Here is a 25,573-nt window from a genome sequence, read left to right on the forward strand (position 1 = left end):
TAGACATCCAAATCCAATGCCACATTCTAGACCTACTAGTCACCAACAGCTTAATCCAAGTCCTTGTAAGAAGAACTCTGGCAAAGCCACATGTCTGCTATGAGGCTGACTCTTCAAGGAGCAGAGCACAGGTTGGTGCAAACCAGAACTGCCCCTCCCTGCACTATTTCCCCTTCCCACTTTAAAAAAACACAGGAAAAACTGAATCCAGCACCAGAATCATCCCTGACACACACCCACTCATCCAACAACTGTTTCACGAGAGGGGCTGATGGAGGCTTGGGAAGAAAAATGGAGAGGAAAAGAGAGTTTAGATGTAATTTTACGAACTTGCATTCCTGGCATGGAGCTTCGCCTACCAAAAGTGCCAATTGGAAACTTGGGCACAAGATTCCATAATTTTCCATTCACAACGACTGGAAAAATCACAAAGGCCTCAGCGGCCTGCTGCATAAGTCCATCGCCAAATCAGCACAACTCGCCAGTGGCAGCCAGACAGCCCATCTCAAAAATGTAAACAAACCTTAAATCAGAACATTGGCTGAGATCAAGTTTACATTTCTGTGGCAAGCAGATTCTCCACCCACCAGAGATGTTACCCAATTACACGGAAGTGGAAATTCTAGGTTAAAGGGTGAAAATCTAAAGTTATTTCTGAATTTTTTATATATTACACAAGTCAGGGAATGTAAAATGTTGCATCAGAACAACCGCCTAATCAAATTTTCAAAAGACAAAGGATCCAAAAAAAGATGTACCAAGACACGTCACATTTTACTCACCGAGGACTGGAACTTTGCGTGAGGTCTGTAAGCTATAGACAAGCAGATTTCCTTTGGTTGTTCCAACAGCGAGTAGTGATCCTATTTTTGACCACATCAGAAATGACATCTGGTCTCTGCAAAAATATATTATAACAAAGACTAAGAATTACAAACTGAAGGGGAGGGGGGTACAAAAGCACACCTCTGCTTTAAATGGGGAGATCTTGGACAAAGGTTGCAATGGTTTCCTGCAGAGGAGAGAAAACAAATCATTTTTCCATCAGATCTGCCTAGATGTTACTTCATCCCAACTAAGGCTTGACAAATCCTGGACGGGGAAGGAAGAGGGAAGTAAAAGAATCTCGCCAGCTTCTGTTGTAATCCTACTATTGTGTCAAGGTGTCAGCCTTGGCTCTGCGGTAGCACTCTCACTCTAAGTCAGAAGGTTGTGAGTTCAAGACCCACTCAAGACTTGAGTAGGTAATCCAGGCTGACACTTCAGTACAGTATCGAGGGGGTGCTGCACTGTCGGAGGTGCTGTCTTTTGAATGAGATGATAAACCGAGGCCTCGTTTGCCCTCTCAAGTGGATGTAAAAGATTCCATGGCACTATTCAAAGAGTAGGGGAGTTCTCCCAGTGTCCTGGCTAACATCTATCTCTCAATCAACATCACTTAAAACAGTCATTTATCTCACGACTGTATGTGGGACCTTGATGTGCACAATTTGGCTGTCGCAGTTCCCTACATTACAACAGTAACGAGACTTCAAAACGACTTAATTAGCTGTTAAGTGCTTTGGGATTTCCTGAGATTGTGTAAGGCCCTATATAAATGCAAGTTATATCTTTATTTTCTTTCTAGTGGTCAGCTGAAGAGCGTCATTGACAAAGATATGGGAGCAGGTCAACCACCCACTCTCAGCCATAAGAGATGCAAGAGCTTCAGGGGAGAAAAAAGAGAAAATAGCAGGATTTCTTACTTTTATTTAACACAGATAAAAATAGTTCTCAATCTTCAATGTCTACAGAGAATAAAAATATTATAATCAAGCTACTGTTGAGAGATTCCACACTCATAGTAAAAGGAAGCATAGATTTTCATCTATAATCCATAATTATATCCACAATGTTGGGCTATTTTCAGATTGCTTTCAATTTTATATGATTACAATTCTTAAATAATATAAATTTACAATGAAACACAGGTGCAGTGAATGTCCCATTAATGAACTGAACATCTAGCAAATAGATTAACACCTGTCTTAACATTGTCAGGATTTTGAAATTGGTGCTGTAAGCGCTCACATGAAAAAAAATCAATCATTGGAATATTTCACCTAATATTTCTTCTCCATCTGTTCAATTCAAAACTAATTTTCAGAGCAGAAATGAGGATGCATAATGCAGAAGACAGCTTCAGACACATTTAAAGCTATTAAAAATGTTATCATGCTGAGTGCTCATATTTTCAACCAGACACAAGTTGTATCAAAATGTGTTTGCATAAAGAGAACACTGCAAAACATTAAAGAGCAGCAACACTGCATTCTATACGATTGCAAGAAATCCAAAGTTTCCTTACAACTGAAATCAACTGTTATCTCTGAAGTCCCATTCCCAAAGAGGTACCGAAAATACCCAACCAAGTACCTCAAGAAGAACAACCTGCGTGACTGGCTTCGCATAGTTGAAAACAGCAAAGAGAGTTATGAGCTCCGGCACTTCCAGATCAATCAGGATGAAGAGGAGGAGGATGAAGATTAATCACAAGGCTGATCTGGACTTTTATACAAATTATCTTCAATAAAGTTGGTGAATAGGAAAAACACTACTGTCATCAAAGTAGTCATAACGCAACATTGCAACTCTGACTGTAAAATAAATTATATGAGATTGATACGGCTGCTGTGAAAGAAAGTGGGTTCATTTTACATAGAAAGTTAAAGGGGAAGGAAAGCCTTTTCTTCGATCATACCTTTAAGAACATAAGCAAAATGAGCAGAAATAGGCCATTCGGCCCCTTGAGCCTGCTCCGCCATTCAATAAGATCACGGCTGATCTTCGACCTCAACTCCACTTTCCCATCCGATCCCCATATCCTTTGGTTCCATTAAAGTCCAAAAGTCTATCGATCTCAGTCTTGAATATACTCAATGACTGAGCATCCACAGCCTTCTGGGGTAGAGAATTCCAATGATTCACAACCCTCTGAGCAAAGAAATTCTCCTCATCTCTGTCCTAAATGGCCAAACCTTTATTCTGAGACTATGCCCCCTAGTTCTAGACTCTCTAGCCAGGGGAAACAGCCTCTCAGCATCTACCCTGTCAAGCCCCCTCATAATCTTATATGTTTCAATGAGATCACCTCTGATTCTTCTAAACTCCAGAGAGTATAGGCCCATTCTACTCGATCTCTCTTCATAGGACAACCCTCTCATCCCAGGACTCAATCTAGTGAACCTTTGTTGCACCGCCTCTTAAGCAAGTATATCCTTCTTTAGGTAAGAAGACCAAAACTGTACACAGTACTGCAGGTGTGGTCTCACCAAGGCCTTGTGCAATTGCAGCAAGACTTCCTTACTCTTATACTCCAACCCCCTTACAATAAAGGCCAACCGTTTGCCTTCCTAATTGCTTGCTGTATCTGCATGTTAACTTTCTGTGTTTCGTGTACAAGGACACCCAAATCCCTCTGAAAACCGATAGTAAATAGTTTTTCACCATTTAAAAAATATTCTGTTTTTCTATTCTTCCTACCAAAGTGAATAACCTTATATTTCCCCACATTATACTCCATATGCCACCTTTTTGCTCACTCACTTAACCTGTCTATATCCCTTTGCAGACTCTGCATCCTCGTCACTGCTTACTTTCCCACCTAGCTTTGTATCGTCAGCAAACTAGGATACATTTCACTCGGTCCCTTCATCTAAATCATTAATACAGATTGTAAATAGCTGAGGTCCCAGCACTGATCCTTGCGGCACTCCACTAGTTACAGCCTGCCAACCTGAAAATAACCCGTTTATTCCAACTCTCTGTTTTCTGTCCGTTAACCAATCCTCAATCCATTCTTATATATTACCCCCAACCCCATGAGTCCTTATCCTGTGTAACAACCTTTTATGTGGCACCATATCGAATGCCTTTTGAAAATCCAAATAAACTATATCCACTGTTGCCCCTTTATCTATCCTGTTAGTTACATCCTCAAAAAACTCTAATAAATTTGTCAAACACAATTTCCCTTTCATAAAACCATATTGACTTTGCCTAATCATTTTATGATTTTCTAAGTGCCCTGTTACCACATCCTTTGATCTTTCCCTCCCCTTAAATTTGCTTACTTCCTCTGCTCAGTATCCATCTCACCCTTGTAAAGTGCTCAGAGATATTCTTTTACATGAGAAGCACTATATAATGACAAGTTATTGTTGAAATAGCCATGGTAAATAGTTGCTTGAATACAGAAAGCGCTCTAGGCACTAATGAGCATCTGTGTTTTTGTGTGTCAGCGAGGTTCAGTTGATAGCACTCTTGCTAGAAGACTGGATTCAACCCAACGACAGTACATGATGTTTGCTGACACTCCAGGGCAGCACTGAGGGAGTCCTGCATTGTTAGAGGTACCAGCCTTTGAATGAGACGTTCAACTGTAACAGGCAATCTGGGCCTCAGTTTTTCAGGTGGATGTTAAAGATCCAATAGAACTATTCAAAGAAGAGCAGGAAGTTCTCCCAGTATCTTTCCAACATTCCTCATTCAACCAATACCACCATAAAAAAATATCACTGCTATTTATGGTATCCTGCTGCATAAAAAATAGCTCCAGTGTTTGCCTACATAACAAGAAAAATGCCAAAAACATAGAAAAGAAGCAAGAAAGGAGATTTAAAGGGCTAAGTGAGGCTCTGAAAAAGGCAAAAGAATGAAGGAATGAAAGAGACTAGAGAGTGGTGAATAAAGCACACCTCTTAAAAAAGGTGTAAGGGATAAGCCAGAAATTAAGTACCAGTTAGCCTCATGTCAGTAATACAGAAATTGCTCTGAACCATAATAAGGGATAACAATAGTGAATAAATTAGAAAGGTATGGGCTAATAAAGGACAGTCAATAGATTTGTAAATGTATGATTAACTTAATCAGACTCTTTGAAGAAACAAACCAGTGTACAGACAAAGGGAATGCAGTTGGTGTGATTATTTGGACTTTCAAAATGGGTTTAATAAAGCATCACAGAAGAGACTTGTTAAAGATTAAGGCCCACAGCATTACATGCAAGATGGCAACATAGAGACATGACTCAAGGTTTAAAAGCAGAGATTAGGAGTAAATGGGTGTTTCTCTGATGGGCAAGATTTAGCTAGCTGCATGCCTCATTGATACCTGTCTGGTTCTCTATTAACATAAAGGGACTAGTATCAAAATGTACTGACAACACAATGGCATAGTAAACTGTGAGGAAGGAATCAAGAGACTGCAAGAGGATATAGACAGGCTGGAGAATGGGAAGATACTTGGCAAATGCAGTTCAATGTAGTTTAACGTGAAATAGTACATTTTAGGATAAAGAACAGAGAATGGAAAAAATCTCTGAGCAGTAAAATTCTTAATGGAATAGACAACCAGAGGGTTCTAGGAATATAGATCCACAAATCTTTAAAACCAGTATTACAAATGGGACACTAAGTTCTATATGTAGGGACACTGAAAACAAAAGCAAGGAAATGACGATGAACCGATATAAGACATTGCTTAAAACACAGCTGAAATACTGTATGCAGTTTTGGGCACTTTATAGACCACAAGGTAATTATAATGAGGAATGCTATTCATCCCATTATTAATTCATTAATCCAGAAAGACCATAAATACCCCCATTTCAGCATCAAATTGTTTCTTAAATGATTCCAAGGATTTCACCTCCACTAGTCTACCTGGAAACCCATTTCAAGTGTTGATCATTCTCTGTGTGAAGTAGTACTTCCTGATATCACTTTTAAATTTATCTTTTACTAAATTGAATCTGTGTTCCCTTATCCTACTCTTAATTTAATTTAAAGTAATATTCTGGCTTTACCTTTTCCATGCTCTTACCTATCTTATATACCTCTTTAAGATGATCTCTCAGGTGCCTCCTTTTTAGATTGAAACGCCCGAGTCTCGCCAGTCTTTCCTCATAACTTAGTCCTCCAACACTAGGGATCTGCCTCATGGTTCTTCTCTCCATTGCCTGCACCACTTGAACGTCTCCTTTGTTTCTTGGCAATTAGAACTGAACACAATGCTCAAGCTGTGTTCTGACTACAGTACTTTGATCATGACTTCCTCTGACTTCCATTTTACTGTTTTGGCTGTATACATTCTATTGGCTTTGTTGATTGCTGTAATGCATTAGAATCATACAACACAGGAGGCCATTTGGCCCATCGTGCCTGTGCTAGCTCTTTGAAAGAGCTATCCAATTAGTCCTACTCCCTCATTCTTCCCCCATAGCCATGCAAACTTTTCCTTTTCAAGGATATATCCAATTCCCTTTTGAAAGCTACTAATGAATCTGCTTCCACCACTCTTTCAGGCAGTGCATTCAGATCTTAACAACTCACTCATCTCTCCTCTGGTTCTTTTGCCATTGGTTAGGCATGTTGAATATCGAGTCTACTAAGACACTTAGGTCTCTTTTAATTTCTTCCTTTGCCATTTCAACACTATTCATGGAGTATGTGCATCACCCACTTTTCCTTCCTATGTGCAATACTTTGTACTTGTCAGCAATAAAAATGATACTGGAGCCATGGAAATTGTAGAACACAGATTTACTAAGATGATACCAGGGATTGGGGATATGGTGTGATAAAAGACTTGGCAAACCAGTACTGTATTCACTAGAGCAGAGAAGATTAAGGGGAGATCTAATAGAAGTGTTCAAAGTTTTGAAAGGGTTTGAGAGTGAAAGATTATTCCCACTGATCGTGAATCGTAAAAAGAGGGTATACATTTAGAATTAGTACTAAGGGCAGTAAGGAGGAGATTAGAAGGAATGATTTCACACAAAGAATTATTAATTGTAAACAATTTTACAACACCAAGTTATAGTCCAGCAATTTTATTTTAAATTCACAAGCTTTCGGAGATTTCCTCCTTCCTCAGGCAAACATTTGCCTGAGGAAGGAGGAAATCTCCGAAAGCTTGTGAATTTAAAATAAAATTGCTGGACTATAACTTGGTGTTGTAAAATTGTTTACAATTGTCAACCCCAGTCCATCACCGGCATCTCCACATCAAAGAATTATTAGAATATGGAATGCATTGCTACAAGCCCAGTCAATCACAGTATTTAAGAGAGAAATGGATAAACGTTTGAAGAGGAAAAATATTAAAGGATACGCAGAAAGAGCCAACAAATAGGATTAGATAGCTTTGAAGTGGAGCTTCCACTGGCAGAGGCACAATGAGATGATCCCTTTGTCCTGAAATTTCTATCATTCTATGAACAGTCACCACATTGAAAAGTTTAATTTACATATTTACTGTATGTAAATCGTGATAAGGTGCTCTATAAATCCAAGTCTTTTTTTATTTTAGAAGTTGTTATTTGTTTCGTTATAAAATTTAAGGCATTTCAAATAAGTTTGGACATTATACCAATCACTGGATACCCCTGGGCCCATCAACATTTTCTTAAACATGAAAATGAGTTTCCTTTGGACCATGGAGTAGCTTCTACAATTACAAAAAGTCACCACCAATATAGTGAGCTTATTCCATTAAATGACCCTAATATTTTGGAATATGAACTCTTAAAAGATTAATACAATTTGACATTAACTTTGCTGATGATAAACTAGTTTTATCACATTAACATTTCTAGTAACATTTATCTTAGGGAAATCGGATATTAAACTGCATTAACTGTAATAAAACTGTTGAAGTCTGCCATCTTTAAAAGGGATAGTCACCTGAGAGATTATTATAAGAGTTGTTATTCTATTTTATTAATAATGGGAGAGAAAACACATCAATGGCTAGAAATTCAACTATACGTTTTATTTATCCGACACGCAAAGACAGAATAGGTCCATGACTTTCCACTTAGAATAAATGTTACAGAAGAATTTTTGATATTTTCAATTATCATCCAGGTGAGCCAGAAAGCCCTTGGAAAGGATAAAAACTCTTTCAAATTAAATTTTCTGATCCACATAATCAGCTACCTGACCACATTATTAAAATAGAACGTGCTACATGAAAGAATAAAATTTACTTCATTATTTGTCAACTCACCTCATACCACTGTCCAACTGTGTCGTTTTGTGTGTGTTTGCATCCCATAGGTAGATGGTATTTGATTTGTCAGCAATCACAGCCAAGGCATCTCCATCTTTATCCCAGTCCATAGAAACACAAACTCTAGGTGACCCATAAAAGAAAAAATCCAAGCTTACTCTTGTAATTTTAGCTTTAGATTTTTGGCTCCTTTTCTCCCAAATCATTTGTTGAATTTTCCTATTTCTAAAATTTCATATTTATTTACTAGTACACATCATTGATAAATATACGCATAAATTAGACTGTCTCATCAAATGTCTTGTCAGAAAATTCAGATCAATTATAATGCAGGCCAACCTGAGTAGTCAAAGTTGAAGTAAAAATTAAAAAGTAATTTAATTATCCTTATGCATTCTGTGACTTTATAAGCAGCCATTCAGGATATTTCCCTATATGTTGGGCAGCATGTATTTACATTTGAAAATGTCCCCCATAGTCACTCATAACAAAAATACTATGCCCGGAAAAAAGCAGACACCACTTCTAAAAATAATCCTGCCAGTTTCATTTTAATGAAACAATTTGAAAAAACAGTTTAAACTGTGTTTCCTTTAATGACAAAGTAATAAAGTTGTACTGTGGAGTGGTCAGACAAAGGCTATCTCAATTCCCTTCTGGAAAGAAAGGACAGTCAGAGGACTAGTCAGGACACAAAATCTTCTCACACCTATCAGCAGGTTCGAGAGCATCATGCACGAACAGGAGTTCTGGTAACTCAAGTGCCTTCCTTCTCAGGATTGTAGACGATAGCGTGGCAAGGGGAGGGGAGTAAATTAACAATTTAACGACGTGCTAGGATGATGGTCTTCATCAAGATACAATGAACCCTTATTTAGAATCATAGAAAGTAACGGCACAGAAGGATGCCATTCAGCCCATTGTGTCCGTGCCGGCCGAAAAAGAGCCGATCCAGCTTAATCCCATTTTCCTGCGCTAGGTCCACAGCCCTGTAGGTTACGGCATTTCAGCTGCACATCCAAGTACTTTTCAAATGAGTTAAGGGTTTCTGCCTCTATCACCCTCTCAGGCAGTGAGTTCCAGACCCCCACCACCTTCTGGGTGAAAAAATTTCTCCTCAACTCCACTCTAATCCTTCTACCAATTACTTTAAATCTATGCCCCTGGTCACTGACCCCTCTACTAAGGGAAGTAGGTCCTCCCCATCCACTCTATCTAGTCCCGTAATTATTTTATATACCTCAATTAAATTTCCCCTCAGCCTCATTTGTTCCAAAGAAAACAATCCCAGCCTACCAAATCTTTTCTCATAGCCAAAATTCTCCAGCCCTGGAAACATCTTCCTAAATCTCCTTTGTGCCCTCTCTAGTTACATCACATCTTTCCTGTAATGTGGTGACCAGAACTGTACATAGTACTCAAGCTGTGGCCTAACCAATGTTTTATACAGTTCTAGCATAAGCTCCCTGCTCTTATATTCTATGCCTTGGCTAATAAAGGGAAGCATCCCAAATGCTTATCTACCTGTCCTGCTACCTTCAGGGATCTGTGGACATGCACTCCAAGATCCCTTTGTTCCTCTACACCTCTCAGTATCCTCCCATTTATTGTGTACTCCCTTGCCTTGTTTGCCCTCCCCAAATGCATTACCTCACACTTCTCCAGATTGAATTCCATTTGCCACTTCTCTGCCCACCTGACCAGTCCATTGATATCTTCCTGCAGTCTACAGCTTTCCTCCTCACTTTCAACCACGCGGCCCATTTTTCTATCATCTGCAAATTTCTTGATCAAGCCCCCCACATTCAAATCCAAATCATTTATACCACAAAAAGCAAGGGATCTAGTATTGAGCCTTGCGGGACCCCATTGGAAACAGCCTTCCAGTTGCAAAAACACCCGTCAACCATTATCCTTTGCTTTCTGCCAATAAGCCCATTTTGGATCCAACTAGCCACTTTCCCTTGGATCCCATGGGCTTTTACTTTTTTGACCAGTCTGCTATGTGGGACATTGTCAGAAGCCTTGCTAAAATCCATGTACACTTACATCAAAAGCATTACCCTCATCGACCCTCCTTGTTACCTGCTCAAAAATTCAATCAAGTTGGTCAGACGTGACCTTCCTTAACAAATCCACGCTGACTGTGCTTGATTAAGTCATGCCTTTCTAAATGACGATTTATGCTGTCCCTCAGAATTGATTCTATAAGGGTGGTGAGTGTCTGGAACGAGCTGCCAGAGGCAGTAGTAGAGGCGGGTACAATTTTGTCTTTTAAAAAGCATTTGGACAGTTACATGGGTAAGATGGGTATAGAGGGATATGGGCCAAGTGCAGGCAATTGGGACTAGCTTAGTGGTATAAACTGGGCGACATGGACATGTTGGGCCGAAGGGCCTGTTTCCATGTTGTAAACTTCTATGATTCTATGATTCCAATAATTTGCCCACCACCGAGGTTTGACTGACTGGCCTATAATTACTCGATCTATCTCTTTCTCCCTTTTTAAACAATGGTACAACGTTAGCAGTCCTCCAATCCTCCAGTACCACGCCGGTAGCCAGGGAGGATTGGAAAATGATGGTCAGAACCTCCGCTATCTCCTCCCTTGCTTCCCTTAACAGCCTAGGATACATTTCACCCAGGCCTGGTGATTTACCTACTTTCAAAGATGTTAAACCCCGTAATACTTCCTCTCTTACTATGTTTATCCCTTCCAATATTTCACCCTCCTCCTCCTTAACTACAATCTTTGCAGCGTTCCCCTCTTTTGTGAAGACAGACGCAAAGTATTCATTAAGAACCATACCCACATCTTCCACCTCCACACATAGGTTACTTTTATGGTCTCTAATAGGCCCTGTTGTTTCCTTAGTTATCCTCTTGCTCTTTATGTATTTATAAAACATTTTTGGATTTTCCTTAATTTTACTTGCCAGTATTTTCTCATGCCCTCTCTTTGCTTTCCTAATTTCCTTTTTAAATTTTACCCCTGCACTTTCTATACTCCTCTAGTCTTTCTGCAGTATTGAGCTCTTGGTGACTGACATAAGCTTCCCTTTTTTGCCTTATCTTACCCTGTATGCTCCTTGTCATCCAGGGGGCTCTAGATTTGGCAATCCCACCCTTTTTCTTTGTGGGAACATGTTTACTCTGAACCCCCTGAATCTCCCCCTTGAATGCCTCCCACTGCTCTGACACTTATTTACCTTCAAGTAGCTGTTTCCAGTCCACCCCATTTACTTATGTATAATGTGATGTACAGCATACTGGACTCTTTTCAACAAACTTATTTGGCTATAAGGAGTTCTACCTTAGAAGAGACAATATGATCCACTCACTAATGTAACTATTTACTTCAATACTTTTTAATGTTGTTTATTCTGCATGCTCTGTGTTTCCTTTTTTGATATAGACTTAACTTTCCATTTCAATTTCAATAAAAAGTTTAAAAAAGCAATAAAATTAAAGTAGTGTAAAAGCTTCCAACTAGATGAATTGAGATCCATTGCTCATATTGCAATGTGCACATAAGTAATCCTTTCATACTACAAGGTTTTTGTTATATGGCATTTATAAAAATGACTTTCTACTTATTTCAAATCCTAAATATTACAAACAAGAATTAGAGAACATTGCTACAGCATTTTCCAAATAAAGTACCAATTAGATATATTGCTATTTTGATGCAGGGTTGCTCCTGCTGTCTTCAATCAGTTACTTTGAAAACTTGGATATTTTAATCTATTCTTTTCCCAAAAGTGCATGCTGCATTGTGGTTTTTCTTCATACCCTGGAAGGTTAATTTCATTCCTTTTATGTCCATGTCGATCAAAGATCTTCACTGTGTGGTCAGACCTAAAATAAGCCAACAAGTCTCCAGTCAGTTTTAAAGCCATGACATACACAAACTCTTCAAAATCTAAATGACTAGGTTGGACATTTACTGGCAAACTGCATTTCATTATTGCATTCCTTCTGCACTTTTACTATTACTATCAAACCAAAGTGATTGTGGGAATAATAATAATAAAAAGCTGGGAAGTGCTGTATTTTCCTTTCAGGTCTTTGTTTTCAGTTAAAGAACACACAACTGTATGAAAGTAATAAATGCCAATTATGAAACAATTTTAAAAATAAATTTTTCTCGGAATGTGGGAAATAGTCCTTGTGGTGATGGCATTCTGACAGTGTTAGGTAGGGAATTCCAGGATTTGACCAGCAATGATGAAGGAATGGCAGTATATGCCCACGGCAGAATAGTGTCTGACTTGAGAGGTACTTGGGAGGTGATAGAGTTCCCATGATATTGTTGCTTTTGTCCTTCTTGGTGGTAGAGGTCGAGGGGCTAGGAGGTTCTGTCAAAGCAAGCTTGGTGAGTTGCTGCAATGCATCCTGTAGATAGTACGTATTGCAGCCACAGTGCACCAGTGGTGGAGGGGATCGATACTGAGTTTAGTGCCAGTGCCCAATCAAGTGAACTATTCTGTCCTGAATGGTGTCAAGCTTCTTGAATGTTGTTGCAGCCGCACGCAACCAGCGAGGCCAGCATTTATTGCCCATCCCTAATTGCCCTTGAGAAGGTGGTGGTGAGCCGCCTTCTTGAACTGCTGGAGTCCATGTGGTGAAGGTTCTCCCACAGTGCTGTTAGGAAGGGAGTTCCAGGATTTTGACCGAGCGACGATGAAGGAACGGCGATATATTTCCAAGTGGGGATGGTGTGTGACTTGGAGGGGAACGTGCAGGTCGTGCTGTTCCCATGTGCCTGCTGCTCGTCTTTCTAGGTGGTAGAGGTCGTGGGTTTGGAAGGTGCTGTCGAAGAAGCCTTGGCGAGTTGCTGCAGTGCAGCCTGTCCATGGTACACACTGCAGCCACAGTGCGCCGGTGGGGAAGGGAGTGAACGTTTAGGGTGGTGGATGGGGTGCCAATCAAGCGGGCTGCTTTGTCCTGGATGGTGTCGAGCTTCTTGAGTATTGCTGGAGCTGCACTCATCCAGGCAAGTGGACAGTATTTCATCACACTCCTGACTTGTGCCTTATAGATGGTGGAAAGGCTTTGGGAGTCAGGAGGTAAGTCACTCGCCACAGAATACCCAGCCTCTGACCTGCTCTTGTAGCCACAGTATTTATATGGCTGGTCCAGTTAAGTTTCTGGTTAATGGTGACCCCCAGGATGTTGATGGTGGGGGATTCGGCGATGAAAATGCCGTTGAATGTCAAGGGGGGGTGGTTAGACTCTCTCTTGTTGGAGATGGTCATTGCCTGGCATTTGTCTGGCGCAAATGTTACTTGCCACTTATCAGCCCAAGCCTGGATGTTGTCCAGGTCTTGCTGCATGCGGGCATTGACTGCTTCATTATCTGAGGGGTTGCGACTGGAACTGAACACTGTGCAATCATCAGCGAACATCCCCATTTCTGACCTTATGATGGAGGGAAGGTCATTGATGAAGCAGCTGAAGATGGTTGGGCCTCGAACACTGCCCTGAGGAACTCCTGCAACAATGTCCTGGGGCTGAGATGATTGGCCTCCAACAACCACTACCATCTTCCTTTGTGCTAGGTGCGACTCCAGCCACTGGAGAGTTTCCCCCCTGATTCCCATTGACTTCAAATTTACTAGGGCTCCTTGGTGCCACACTCGGTCAAATGCTGCTTTGATGTCAAGGGCAGTCACTCTCAACTCACCTCTGGAATTCAGCTCTTTTGTCCATGTTTGGACCAAGGCCGTAATGAGGTCTGGAGCCGAGTCATCCTGGCAGAACCCAAACTGAGCAGGTTATTGGTGAGTAAGTGCCGCTTGATAGCACTGTCGACGAGACCTTCCATCACTTTGCTGATGATTGAGATTAGACTGATGGGGCGGTAATTGGCCGGATTGGGTTTGTCCTGCTTTTTGTGGACAGGACATACCTGGACAATTTTCCACATTGTCGGGTAGATGCCAGTATTGTAGCAGTTTGGCTAGAGGCGCGGCTAGGTCTGGAGCACAAGTCTTCAGCACTTCTGCCAGGATGTTGTCAGGGCCCATTGCCTTTGCTGTATCCAGTGGACTCAGCCGTTTCTTGATATCACGTGGAGTGAATCGAATTGGCTGAAGACTGGCTTCTGTGATGGTGGGGATATCCAGAGGAGGCCGAGATGGATCATCCATTCGGCACTTTTGGCTGAAGATGGTTGCAAACGCTTCAGCCTTGTCTTTTGCACTCACGTGCTGGACTCCGCCATCACTGAGGATAGGGATGTTTGCAGAGCCTCCTCCTCCCGTTAGTTGTTTAATTGCCCACCACCATTCACAGCTGGATGTGGCAGGACTGCAGAGCTTTGATCTGATCCGTTGGTTGTGGAATCGCTTAGCTCTGTCTATAGCATGTTGCTTCCACTGTTTAGCATGCATGTAGTCCTGAGTTGTAGCTTTACCAGGTTGGCACCTCATTTTTAGGTACGTCTGGTGCTGCTCCTGGCATGCTCTTCTACACTCCTCATTGAACCAGGGTTGATCCCCTGGCTTGTTGGTAATGGAAGAGTGAGGAATATGCCGGGCCATGAGGTTACAGATTGTGCTGGAATACAATTCTGCTGCTGCTGATGGCCCACAGTGCCTCACGGATGCACAGTTTTGAGCTGCTAGATCTGTTCTGAATCTATTCCATTTAGCACGGTGATAGTGCCACACAACACGTTGGATGATGTCCTTAGTGCGAAGACGGGACTTTGTCTCCACGAGGACTGTGCAGTGGTCACTCCTACCAATGGTGAATATTCCATTACATTCATGATTTGAGTCTTGTAGATGGTGGAAAGGCATTGATGGATCATTAGACGAACTACTTGGCTCAGTATAGAACCTCAGGATACTTCAAAATGCATTGCAGTTAAGAATGTACCAGTACAAAATGTGTAAATGGAAAGTGAGGAAACGTCCTGCGCTATGAAGGTCTTATGGTGTTTAAAGTGGTATAATTGTTTTAACATTTCTTTTGATTATGTAGAAGTGCCCACAATGAAGATGTATGTCACTTAGAGTGGTTATGACAACAGACTGTGGTTGGGAGAACACACAGCATTTGACAAGACAGCAAATATAGATTAAATCTAACTGAAGGATTTTCTGCGTTCCATTTTCACCCTTTACAGTTTTTTTTAAACTTGCAGGGATGTCGTTGAATTTAGTGACAGACTATGGGCTTCTAGAACAAAATCCTTTGAGATGCAGTACAATCAGATTTAACTGAACAATGCAGAGGAATAGTTCAACTTACAGTGGACATAATTTGTCTAGACAGTTGTGTAAATGGTACAAAACACATCGCCTGAACCAAATGCAACAGTTTTCACATTTTTTTCTGTGAGATCACCTACAAATATTATCCACTCCGAGGAACCACTATCTTAATTTATGAAAGATGGTGAAGAAACTTTTTTTTAGTACTAGTTTGGAGTCCTGCTGGTCTTCTGCATTACATGGGTAGTTTGTGGGCCGGAGCATGATTCCGATGTTTAACTGCTAAGCTGACCTGTCGCTTTAAAGCTACTGCTGAGGTACTACCTGTGGGGAAATAGTTTAAATACACATATCTCAAGGTCAGTTACAGGATAATTGATATTGGAAGTTTCTCTAGACTGGTAACTGCTTGGCACCTTTCCTTGGGTTAAAAAAAAAAGTAGGAAGTGACTGGCTTACTTCTTCAAACCAGCATGCAAATTGTTCCTGATTACATGGGCTGGGAATACAGATGCCTATGTCACAGCTTTGTGGGGTCCAGAGCAACTCTTCAGCTGGTTTGAAGTTGATCTATTCCACTACTTGTAATAGAGACACTTCATAACACTCCCCTTAGCTGACACCATGGGAGTGGCCGAGTAGGGAGGGAGACCCTGCTTTGTGTCTCCAAAGCAACAACAGAATTGATGGTTTTAAAAACTGAAATAATTTACAATCAGTCTATTATTTACTTCCATAAAAAGGCAGAGGACAAAAAGTGCTCCCTCTACACTTTCCTTCCCCTTTAACTGTGCAGGCTATATTTTTCAACAGAAGAATGAGACTTGGCTACCCTGTTCTGTTTTGAGAGCACCTGTGTTAAAGTTACTATAGGACTAACGTGACAAAAAAAGTCTCACAAGGTTAGACTAAAGGTAAATCTTGAACTACTGTGATAAAAATGTATTTTTTGTCTATACTAGTTTATTGATTTGAATACTTTATAACTAAAGAGAGTGCACACAGCATTAAAAATTATGGTAGCAAAATGTTTCTACAAGGCACAGAGAATATACATTCCGTAATAGCAGACAAGATTAATCAATGTGTGGTTAAATAACGATTTCTGTGAAATAGTGTTTTAATATATTAACGTAAATTGAATGCAGAGACCTTAAGTGCTACCTGTTTTATAGTTTTTAATAGTCCAGATTTTGCTGTAAAAATAACGGTGAGGCTAACGGTGGAAAACCGGAAGTTGCTATATTAGATACGAGCCTCCTCCTTAAGTTCTGTGAAAAGGACATCTTGCAGGCTGGCTCCCCATTCAAATTAATGGAACAGTGTGAAGTTCTTGCACTGACGTCGTAGATACAGACTAATCTCGCCAGAAAAAGTTACGACTTGTCCATTCTGATGTAAGTACCCTTTTAATGGTGTGGTAAGTCTTAATGACTGCCAAATAATCTCTCTGGCACTGAAAATTAACTTTAACAAGTGTGGAGTCTTATTCCTTCAGATTTTAATTGTTGTTGGACATTTTAAAAAAAAGTAAATAAATTTTTATTTTTTTTACTTTTTCTTTCTGTCTCTTTTATCTCTTTCTTACCCTCTCTTTATTTCACTTTCTGTACCTGATTTGAGATTGAATTCACTATTCTAACTTACACTTCCTGGTTCAGTCTCTGTGTAGCTTATTAACGATTCTTCAATCTGATTGGTTAAGGAGGCACACAGTTGCTTGCCCTGTTCACATAGGTCTCAGATGCCCTGTAGAGGGCATCTCTAATTTACAGGAAGTTGCCGTGCAAAAGCTCATAGAAAGCCTACGGGCAAGTGCAAGTCTAACCATTCGTTTGCCGCTCACAGCAAATCCGGCAAAGTATGTTTGGAAGAGGCAATTAGTTTCAATTATCAGCGATACATCAACGGAAGGCACAAATCCCATTCCACTGTTAAAGAATGATGCCTAATCTTAATTAATCAAAGATACTAACGTGTTAGAGGGCTTTCATTCTGATAAAACTTCACAGGATCCCCAAACAGGCCTGTAAGAAGGGTCAGTCAGTGATGGTAGTCCTTCATTGTCAGCAATGGGATTGGAAGTCCTATGGTTGGGACATTATTTGAGGTTGTCTGAACCATGTTCTCAGTCAGTCTACAGCTACGCCATCTACAACCTGCAGCCAGCAGAATGTTAAGTCACTGACTCCACTGCAGCGGTGAAGTGAGCAACTGTTTTCATTTGAAAGGCAGCTTAAGGGAATGGTTTTTATTGTTTTGAATACGAATTGAAGGGAAGAGTAAAGTTTAGAATTACTGTAACATACTGTTTTGCACAGCATACTGTTAATTTGCCAGCTTTATTTAAATAAATTGTCTGTTCTTGTATAGCCTGTGTCTCAATTGGTTTATTAAAGGAAGGAGAATCACGTGGCAGCACGGGATATATTTCAGTTAATCGGCATACAGTGGGAAGGGATCTCTAATCCATTGGTCTTGCAATTGTTTACCTCGATATTAGTAGGTGAAGGCACACTCTGGATCGTAAGTGATGAGTTCTTCCTACAGAAGCGGTTAATGATGCCAAACCAGAGTAGAATATCTGGTGTAAAATCCAAAAACATGACAACCTAACGTTGTACTAAAAAGTTGCGTTGCAGGCATTGTAAATCTTGTTTATAATGTTAGTACTAAACAACCAACCAATAAAACTAGAACATTAATGTCAATCATATTGCCTAGGAGCATTACTACCCTTCAAGTTTTGCTCAGAATTGAGACAGACAATCCACTAGAATATTACATTATTGAAACAATGTCACTAAGTATATATAATAGTAATGCTTTAACTGTCAATCCATGACACAAGCATTTTGGTCTTCTAGCAGGTTGGTTGCGGTAAAATGAAAGTGGCTTACCCAGTGACAGCTATGTAATTTCCCAGTGTTTTCTGCCAGTGGTACTGTACAAGGTTGCCTGCAACTATTTTCTCTGAGATAGTAAATACTCGCTGCATAGGAAAGAGAACAATAAACACAAAAATATTATTCAGTTTTAACAAATGGTTAGAGTGCAGTGCCCAACTACAGTAATTATATCTGCTCTAATTGCCACATATCTAATTACTTGCTAAAAGCATTCATACTGCACAAGTGAATATTTAGACAAAATTATAATGGTACAAATATAACAAACAGACAAATTCTATTTAACTGGCCAATTGTAAATGTTATCCCAATTACCTTCTAGTTACATACTGAAAATAACCAACTGGCCTTGCTGGAAGAAATATTCTCATACTTGTACTCTGAATTTGCACACAAACTTTTTTTTTGAGGGGGGGGGGGGGTACATTTGGTGCTAATCAGTGCCATCCCTGACCTCCATTGATTCCCTTTTCCCCAGCACATTGTTTTCACAATCCTTGCCTCTTGTGAACCTCTCCATGGCCTGACTCCACCCAACATCCCAGCTTGCACCTTCAACTCTTCCGATTTTAGTTTTCTGCATGTTCCTCCCCTTCTCTCTGCTCCAGTCTTCAGCCATCATGCCCCTTACTGTGAAATTCTCCTCAACTCCTACATCAGTACATCTTGCCCCATCTACAAAACCCTTCTAAAAATGCTGATACTAATGAATAGAAAATTTCCCACACCCAGTTTCAGCATCACACATTCCCAGACGAAATATAGCACAAATTAGTACCTTATATTACCCTCTGCCCATGGAGAAAACTATCCTCCAGCTCTTACCTTTACCTTCACCTTCGATGATCTTGTCCCCTCCTAGACCCTCACTATCCCAGATCACCCATCCCAACCATTCTCTTGGTACAACCCAGAGGGCTGTGGATGCTGAGTCGTTGAGTACATTCAAGGCTGAAATAGATAGATTTTTGGACTCTGGGGGAATCAAAGGATATGGGGATCGAGCGGGAAAGTAGAGATGAGGTCAAAGATCAGCCATGATCTTAGTGAATGGCAGAGCAGGCTCGAGGGGCCGTATGGCCTACTCCTGCACCTATTTCTTATGTTCTTAATTCTCGTCTCCATGCCCTTAAAGCAGAGGGCTGCAATTGTAGCACAACTGGCGCACAATTGGCCTAGTTGTTCACCCCCAGATCTGGCTCAATTATCTAAAATAATATTGTGTCTCCCTTTTCTCATCCAAATCTCCCACTACTCCAGGATTATCCTAGAAGGTAAGGAAAATCCTAGACTTGTCTTCTCAAGAAGCCTCCTCTGACCCTTCTTCTGCTCCATTTTCACCTCAAATAACTTATGTGAGGAGCTCATGCATTTCTTCATCTCAAAGATTGGAACCATTCGTTCAACTGCCAAAACCATCTCCTCCCCCTTCCCTATCTCCAATCTTTCTCTCTGAAAAAAGAAAGACTTGCAATTATATAGAACCATCACAACTTCAGGATGTCCTGTAGTGCTTTACAGCTAATTAAAAACTTTTGAAGTGTGGTTACTGAGGTAATGCAGGAAGCGCGGCAGCCAATTTGCGCACATCAAGCTCCCACAAACAGCAATGAAATAAATGACCAGATCGTCTGTTTTAGGTGTTGGTTGAGGTATAAATGATGAACAGCACAACAGGAGAACTCCCCTGCTCTTCTTCGAATATTGCCATAGGAGCTTTTACCTGAGAGGGCAGACAGGCCTCAGTTTAACATCTCCTGCGAAAGACAACACCTTTGACAGTGCAGCATTCCCTCAGTGCTGTACAGAAGTGCCAGCCTAGATTATGTAATCAAGTTTCTTAAGTGAGGCTTGAACCCAATATCTTCTGACTCAGAGGAGAGAGTGCTACCAGAGTGCTACCATTAAAAGCGAAGTCCTTAAAAGTGTCGTCAGCAGTCAACTTTCCCATCATTCCCTCTCTGAATCCCTTCAACCCAATTTCCACCCTGTCCACAGCACTGAGACTGCCAAAGTCGCCAATGGCACGTTTTGTGACTGTAGTGCAATATTCCTTCTCATCGGCGTTCGACACAGTTAACCATTCCATCCTTATTCCTCCAGTTGTCAGTTTCCAGTTATTTTTGTTGCTGTTAAGCACTTCGCTATATTTTATTATGTTAAAAGGCATTATCTATACAAGCTGTTGTCGTTACTGTCCCAAAAGCTGGGTTTAGCCCCCTTTGTGCATTACTTTAACACATCTATTATCATAGTAAGTACAGCACAAGAGAATGCCAATTGGCCTATCATGTCTGTGCCGGCTCTTTGAAAGAGCTACTCAATTAGTCCCATTCCTCCACTCTTTTCCCATAGCCCTGTAAATTTTTTCTCTTCAAGTATTTATCCAATTCCCTTTTGAAAGTTACCATTGAATCTGCTTCCACCACCTTTCAGACAGTGCATTCCAGACCATTACAACTCGCTGATTAAAAATACGTTTCCTCATGTCGCCTCTGGCTCTTTTGCCAATCACCTTAAACCTGTGTCCTCTGGTTACTGACCCGTCTGCCACTGGAAATAGTTTCTCCTTATTTACTCTGTCAAAACCGTTCATGATTTTGAACATCTCTATCAAATCTCCCTTTAACCATCTCTGTTCTAAGGAGAACAACTCCAGCTTCTCCAGTCTCTCCACATAACTGAAGTCCCTCATCCCTGGTACCATTCTAGTAAATCTCTTCTGCAACCTCTCCAAGGCCTTGACATCCTTCCTAAAGTGTGGTGCCCAGAATTGAACACAATACTCTAGATGAGGCCTAACCAGTGGTTTATGAAGGTTTAGCATAACTTCCTTGCTTTTGTACTCTATGCCTCTATTAATAAAGCCCAGGATCTCAAATGTTTTTTTAACAGCCAACTCAACTTGTCCTGCCACCTTCAAAGCTTTATGCATGCGCACCCCCAGGTCTCTCTGTTCCTGCCCCCCCCTTTAAAATTGTACCATTTAGTTTATATTGCCTCTCCTCATTCTTCCTACCAAAATGCATCACTTCACACTTCTCTGCATTAAATTTCATCCGCCATGAGTCTGCCCATTTCACCAACCTGTCTATGTCCTCCTGAAGTCTGTTACTGCATGTTTATTGCACATTTCCGAATTTCGTGACTTTGAAATTATAACCTCTATACCCAAGTCCAGGTCATTAATATAGATCAAAAAGAGCGTTTGTCCTAATACTGGCCCCTGGGGACCACCACTGTATACTTCTCTCCAGTCTGAAAAATAATCATTCACCACTACTCTCTGCTTTCTGTTCCCTAGCCAATTTTGTATTCATGCTGCCACTGTCCCTTTAATCTCATGGACTTTAATTTTGCTGACAAGTCTATTATGTGGTACTATATCAAATGCCTTTTGAAAGTCCATACACACATCAACCGCACTACCTTCATCAACCCTCTCCATTACTTCAGAGTACGAAAGGAAGTGGCCTTGGAAATAGTGGATGTATTGGTGGTCATCTTCCAAAATTCTATAGACTCTGGAACAGTTCCTACAGATTGGAGGGTGGCAAATGTAACCCCACTATTTAAAAGAGGGAGAGAAAAAACAGGGAATTACAGACCAGTTAGCTTAACATCAGTAGTGGAGAAAATGCTAGAGTCTATTATAAAAGATGTGATAACAGAACACTTGGAAGGCATTAATGGGATTGGACAAAGTCAGCATGGGTTTATGAAAGGGAAATCATGCTTAACATGTCTACTGGAGTTTTTTGAGGATGTAACTAGTAGAATAGATAGGGGAGAACCAGTGGATGTGGTGTACGTGGATTTTCAGAAGGCTTTTGATAAGGTCTCACACAAGAGGTTAGTGTGCAAAATTAAAGCACATGGGATTGGGGGGAATATACTGGCATGGATTGAGAATTGGTTGACAGACAGGAAACAGAGAGTAGGAATAAACGGGTCTTTTTCCGGGTGGCAGGCAGTGACTGGTGGGGTACCGCAGGGATCAGTGCTTGGGCCCCAGCTATTCACAATACATATCAATGATTTGGATGAGGGAACTAAATTAACATTTCCAAGTTTGCTGACGACACAAAGCTGGGATGGAATGTGAGCTGTGAGGAGGATGCAAAGAGGCTCCAATGTGATTTAGACAAGTTGGGTGAGTGGGCAAGAACATGGCAGGTGCAGTATAATGTGGATAAATGTGAGGTTATCCACTTTGGTTGTAAAAGCAGAAAGGCAGATTATTATCTGAATGGTGATAGATTGGGAAAAGGGGAGGTGCAACGAGACCTGGGTGTCCTTGTACACCAGTCACTGAAAGCGAGCATTCAGGTGTAGCAAGCAGTTAGGAAGGCGAATGGTACGTTGGCCTTCATTGCAAGAGGATTTGAGTACAGGAGCAGGGATGTCTTACTGCAGTTGTACGGGGCCTTGGTGAGACCACATCTGGAGTATTGTGTGCAGTTTTGGTCTCCTTATCTGAGGAAGGATGTCCTTGCCATGGAGGGAGTGCAACGAAGGTTTACCAGACTGATTCCTGGGATGGCAGGACTGACGTATGAGGAGAGATTGGATTGACTAGGCCTATATTCACTAGAGTTTAGAAGAATGAGAGGTGATCTCATTGTAACATATAAAATTCTATCAGGACTAGGCAGACTAGAAGCAGGGAGGATGTTCCCGATGGCTGGGGAGTCCAGAACCAGGGGTCACAGTCTCAGGATACGGGGTATGCCATATAGAACCGAGATGAGGAGAAATTTCTTCACTCAGAGGGTGGTGAACCTGTGGAATTCTCTACCACAGAAGGCAGTGGAGGCCAAGTTATTAGATGTATTCAAGAAGGAGATAGATATATTTCTCAATGCTAAAGGGTCAAGGGATATGAGGAAAAAGCGGGAACAGGGTACTGAGTTAGACGATCAGCCATGATCATTTTGAATGGTGGAGCAGGCCTGAAGTGCCGAATGGCCTACTCTTGCTCCTATTTCTATATTTCATCAAAGAACTCAATCAAGTTAGTCAAACACAATTTTCCTTTAACAAATCTGTGCTGACTTTCATTTATTAGCCCATACTTTTCCAAGTGCCAATTTATTTTGTCCCAGATTATTGTCTCTAAAAGTTTCCCCACTACCGATGTTAGGCTAACTGGCCTGTAATTGCCAGGTTTATCCCTATCCCCTTTTTTGAACAGGGGCGTAACATTTGCAATCCTCCAGTCTTCCGGCACCATCCCCATATCTAAGGAGGATTGGAAGACTGTAGCCAGAGCCTCTGCAATTTCCACCCTTACTTCCCTCAGTAACCTAGGATGCATCCCATCTGGACTGGATGACTTTTCCACTTTGAGCACTGCCAATCTTTTAAGTACTTCCTCTTTATTTATTTTTATCCTATCCAATATCACTACTACCTCCTCCTTTACTCTTACAATGGCAGCATCCTCTTCTCTAGTGAAGACAGATGTGAAGTATTCATTCAGTGTCTCAGCCATGCCCTCTGCCACCACAAGAAGATCTCCTTTTTTGTCCCTAATCACTCCCACACTTCCTTTGACCACCCTTTTACTATTTATATGTTTATAAAAGACTTTTGGGTTCCCTTTTATGTTAGCCACTAATCTATTCCCATACTCTCTCTTTGCCTCGCTTATTCCCTTTTTTAGATCTCCTCCCTACTTTCTGTATTCAGCCTGGTTCTCTACTGATTATGAACCTCCTTTTTCTGTTTCATTTTAATCTCTATCTCTTTAATCATCTAGGGAGCTCTAGCTTTGGATGCCCTTCCTTTCCCCCTCATAGGGAGGCGTCTACTCTGTACCCGAGCCAACTCCTTCTTGAAGGCCTCCCATTGTTCAATTATTGTTTTGCCTACCAATTTTTGATTCCAATCCACCTGGGCAAGATCCCTTTTTAACTCATTGAAATTAGCCCTCCTCCAGTTAAGCATTTTCACATTTGATTGTTCCTTGTTCTTTTTCATAATTATTCTAAACCTAATGATATTATGATCACTGTTCCCCAAATGTTCCCCCACTGAAACATGCTCCACCTGCCCCACTTCATTCCCCAGAATTAGATCCACCACTGTTTTCTTCCTGGTTAGGCTGGAAACACACTGTTCAAGAAAGTTCTCTTGAACACATTTCAAGAATTCCTCCCCCTCTTTGCCCTTTACACTGTTACTATCCCAGTCTATATTGGGCTAACTGAAGTCTCCCATTATCACTACTCTTATAGTTCTTGCATCTTTCTGAAATTTGCCTGCAAATTTGCTCCTCTAACTCCTTCCCACTATTTGGTGGCCTATAGTATACACCCAGTAGTGTAATAGCTCCTCTATTGTTCCTTAATTCTAACTAAATAGATTCTAACTTTGACCCCTCAACTACATTATCCCTTTCCAGTGCTATAATAGTTTCTTTGATCACCACCACCACCCCCCCACCAACCTTTCTTTCCTGAATACCTTCTAGCCAGGAATATTAAGTACACAATCCTCCCCTTCTTATGGCTTTACATAAATTTCTGTCTATGAACAGTTGAAAAGAATACAATCAGACCCAATGCTGCCTTTAGCTGTTAGATTTATGACATCCTCCACAGAAACGCTATCCATATATTCAATACCCTCTACGTGAAGAAGTTAAACATGACCATGACCTGTGTCCTTGTTGACCTACATTGCCCCTTTGTTTCTCAATGCACTGAATTCAAAATCTTCACTCTCATTTGTAAGTCCATGGGCTTGCCCTCCCTACCTCTGTAAACTCAGTACTGCATTGGCTCAGTTAAAGTACTTTCATTTCTGAGTCAGAAAGTTATGGTTCAAGCCCCTCTCTAGAGACTTGAGCACATAATCTATGCAAACACTTCAGTACAGTATTAAGCATGCACTGCATTGTTAGACATGCTGCCTTTTCGATGAGACATAGTACTGAGGCCTCGTTTGCCCTCTCAGATAGATGTAAAATATCCCATGGTACTATTTTAAGATGTGTAGGGAAGTTTGCCCAGTGTTTGAGCAATATTTATCCCTCAACCAACATCACCTAAAATAGATTAACTGGTCATTCATCTCACTGTTGTTTGTGAGGCCCCGTTGTGCACAAATTGGATGCCACGTTTCCTTACGTTAGCGGTGACTACACCTCAAAAGTAATTCATCGGCTGTAAAGCACTTCAGAAAGTCCTGAGGATGTGAAAGGCGCTATATTTGTTCTTTCTTCTTACTGTTCTACCTAGTTCTCAGTACCTCGTGGTTAAAAATTGGGGCACATTATACTCCATTCACTGTTGGTGGAGAGGTTTGTAAGCATAAAGTAGTTTTCCAGTCACTCCAACTTTTCCATTTTACTTTCTTTTTTTAGGCAGTCCTTGTGGGGCCTGG

At 41.0% G+C, this 25,573-nt stretch overlaps 1 protein-coding gene across 3 annotated transcripts in view; it reads right to left on the reverse strand.

Moving 5' to 3' along the window:
• wdr19 (WD repeat domain 19) overlaps window positions 1–25,573 on the reverse strand; it is a 140,685-nt gene that overhangs the window by 107,638 nt on the left and 7,474 nt on the right. For 2 of the 3 annotated variants that reach the window (XM_067988659.1, XM_067988676.1), the window contains exons 2-5: window positions 18,176–18,267; window positions 11,845–11,910; window positions 8,050–8,175; window positions 783–898 (exon numbers count right to left, since the gene is read on the reverse strand). In XM_067988659.1, the coding sequence (XP_067844760.1) occupies window positions 783–898; window positions 8,050–8,175; window positions 11,845–11,910; window positions 18,176–18,267 (400 nt within the window). Of the gene's footprint in view, window positions 1–782; window positions 899–8,049; window positions 8,176–11,844; window positions 11,911–18,175; window positions 18,268–21,613; window positions 21,680–25,573 lie in introns of those variants that run through there. The other variant, XM_067988668.1, reaches the window with a different exon arrangement.

Source organism: Heptranchias perlo, chromosome 1, assembly GCF_035084215.1.
Source record: "Heptranchias perlo isolate sHepPer1 chromosome 1, sHepPer1.hap1, whole genome shotgun sequence".
Taxonomy (NCBI): Eukaryota; Metazoa; Chordata; class Chondrichthyes; order Hexanchiformes; family Hexanchidae; genus Heptranchias; species Heptranchias perlo.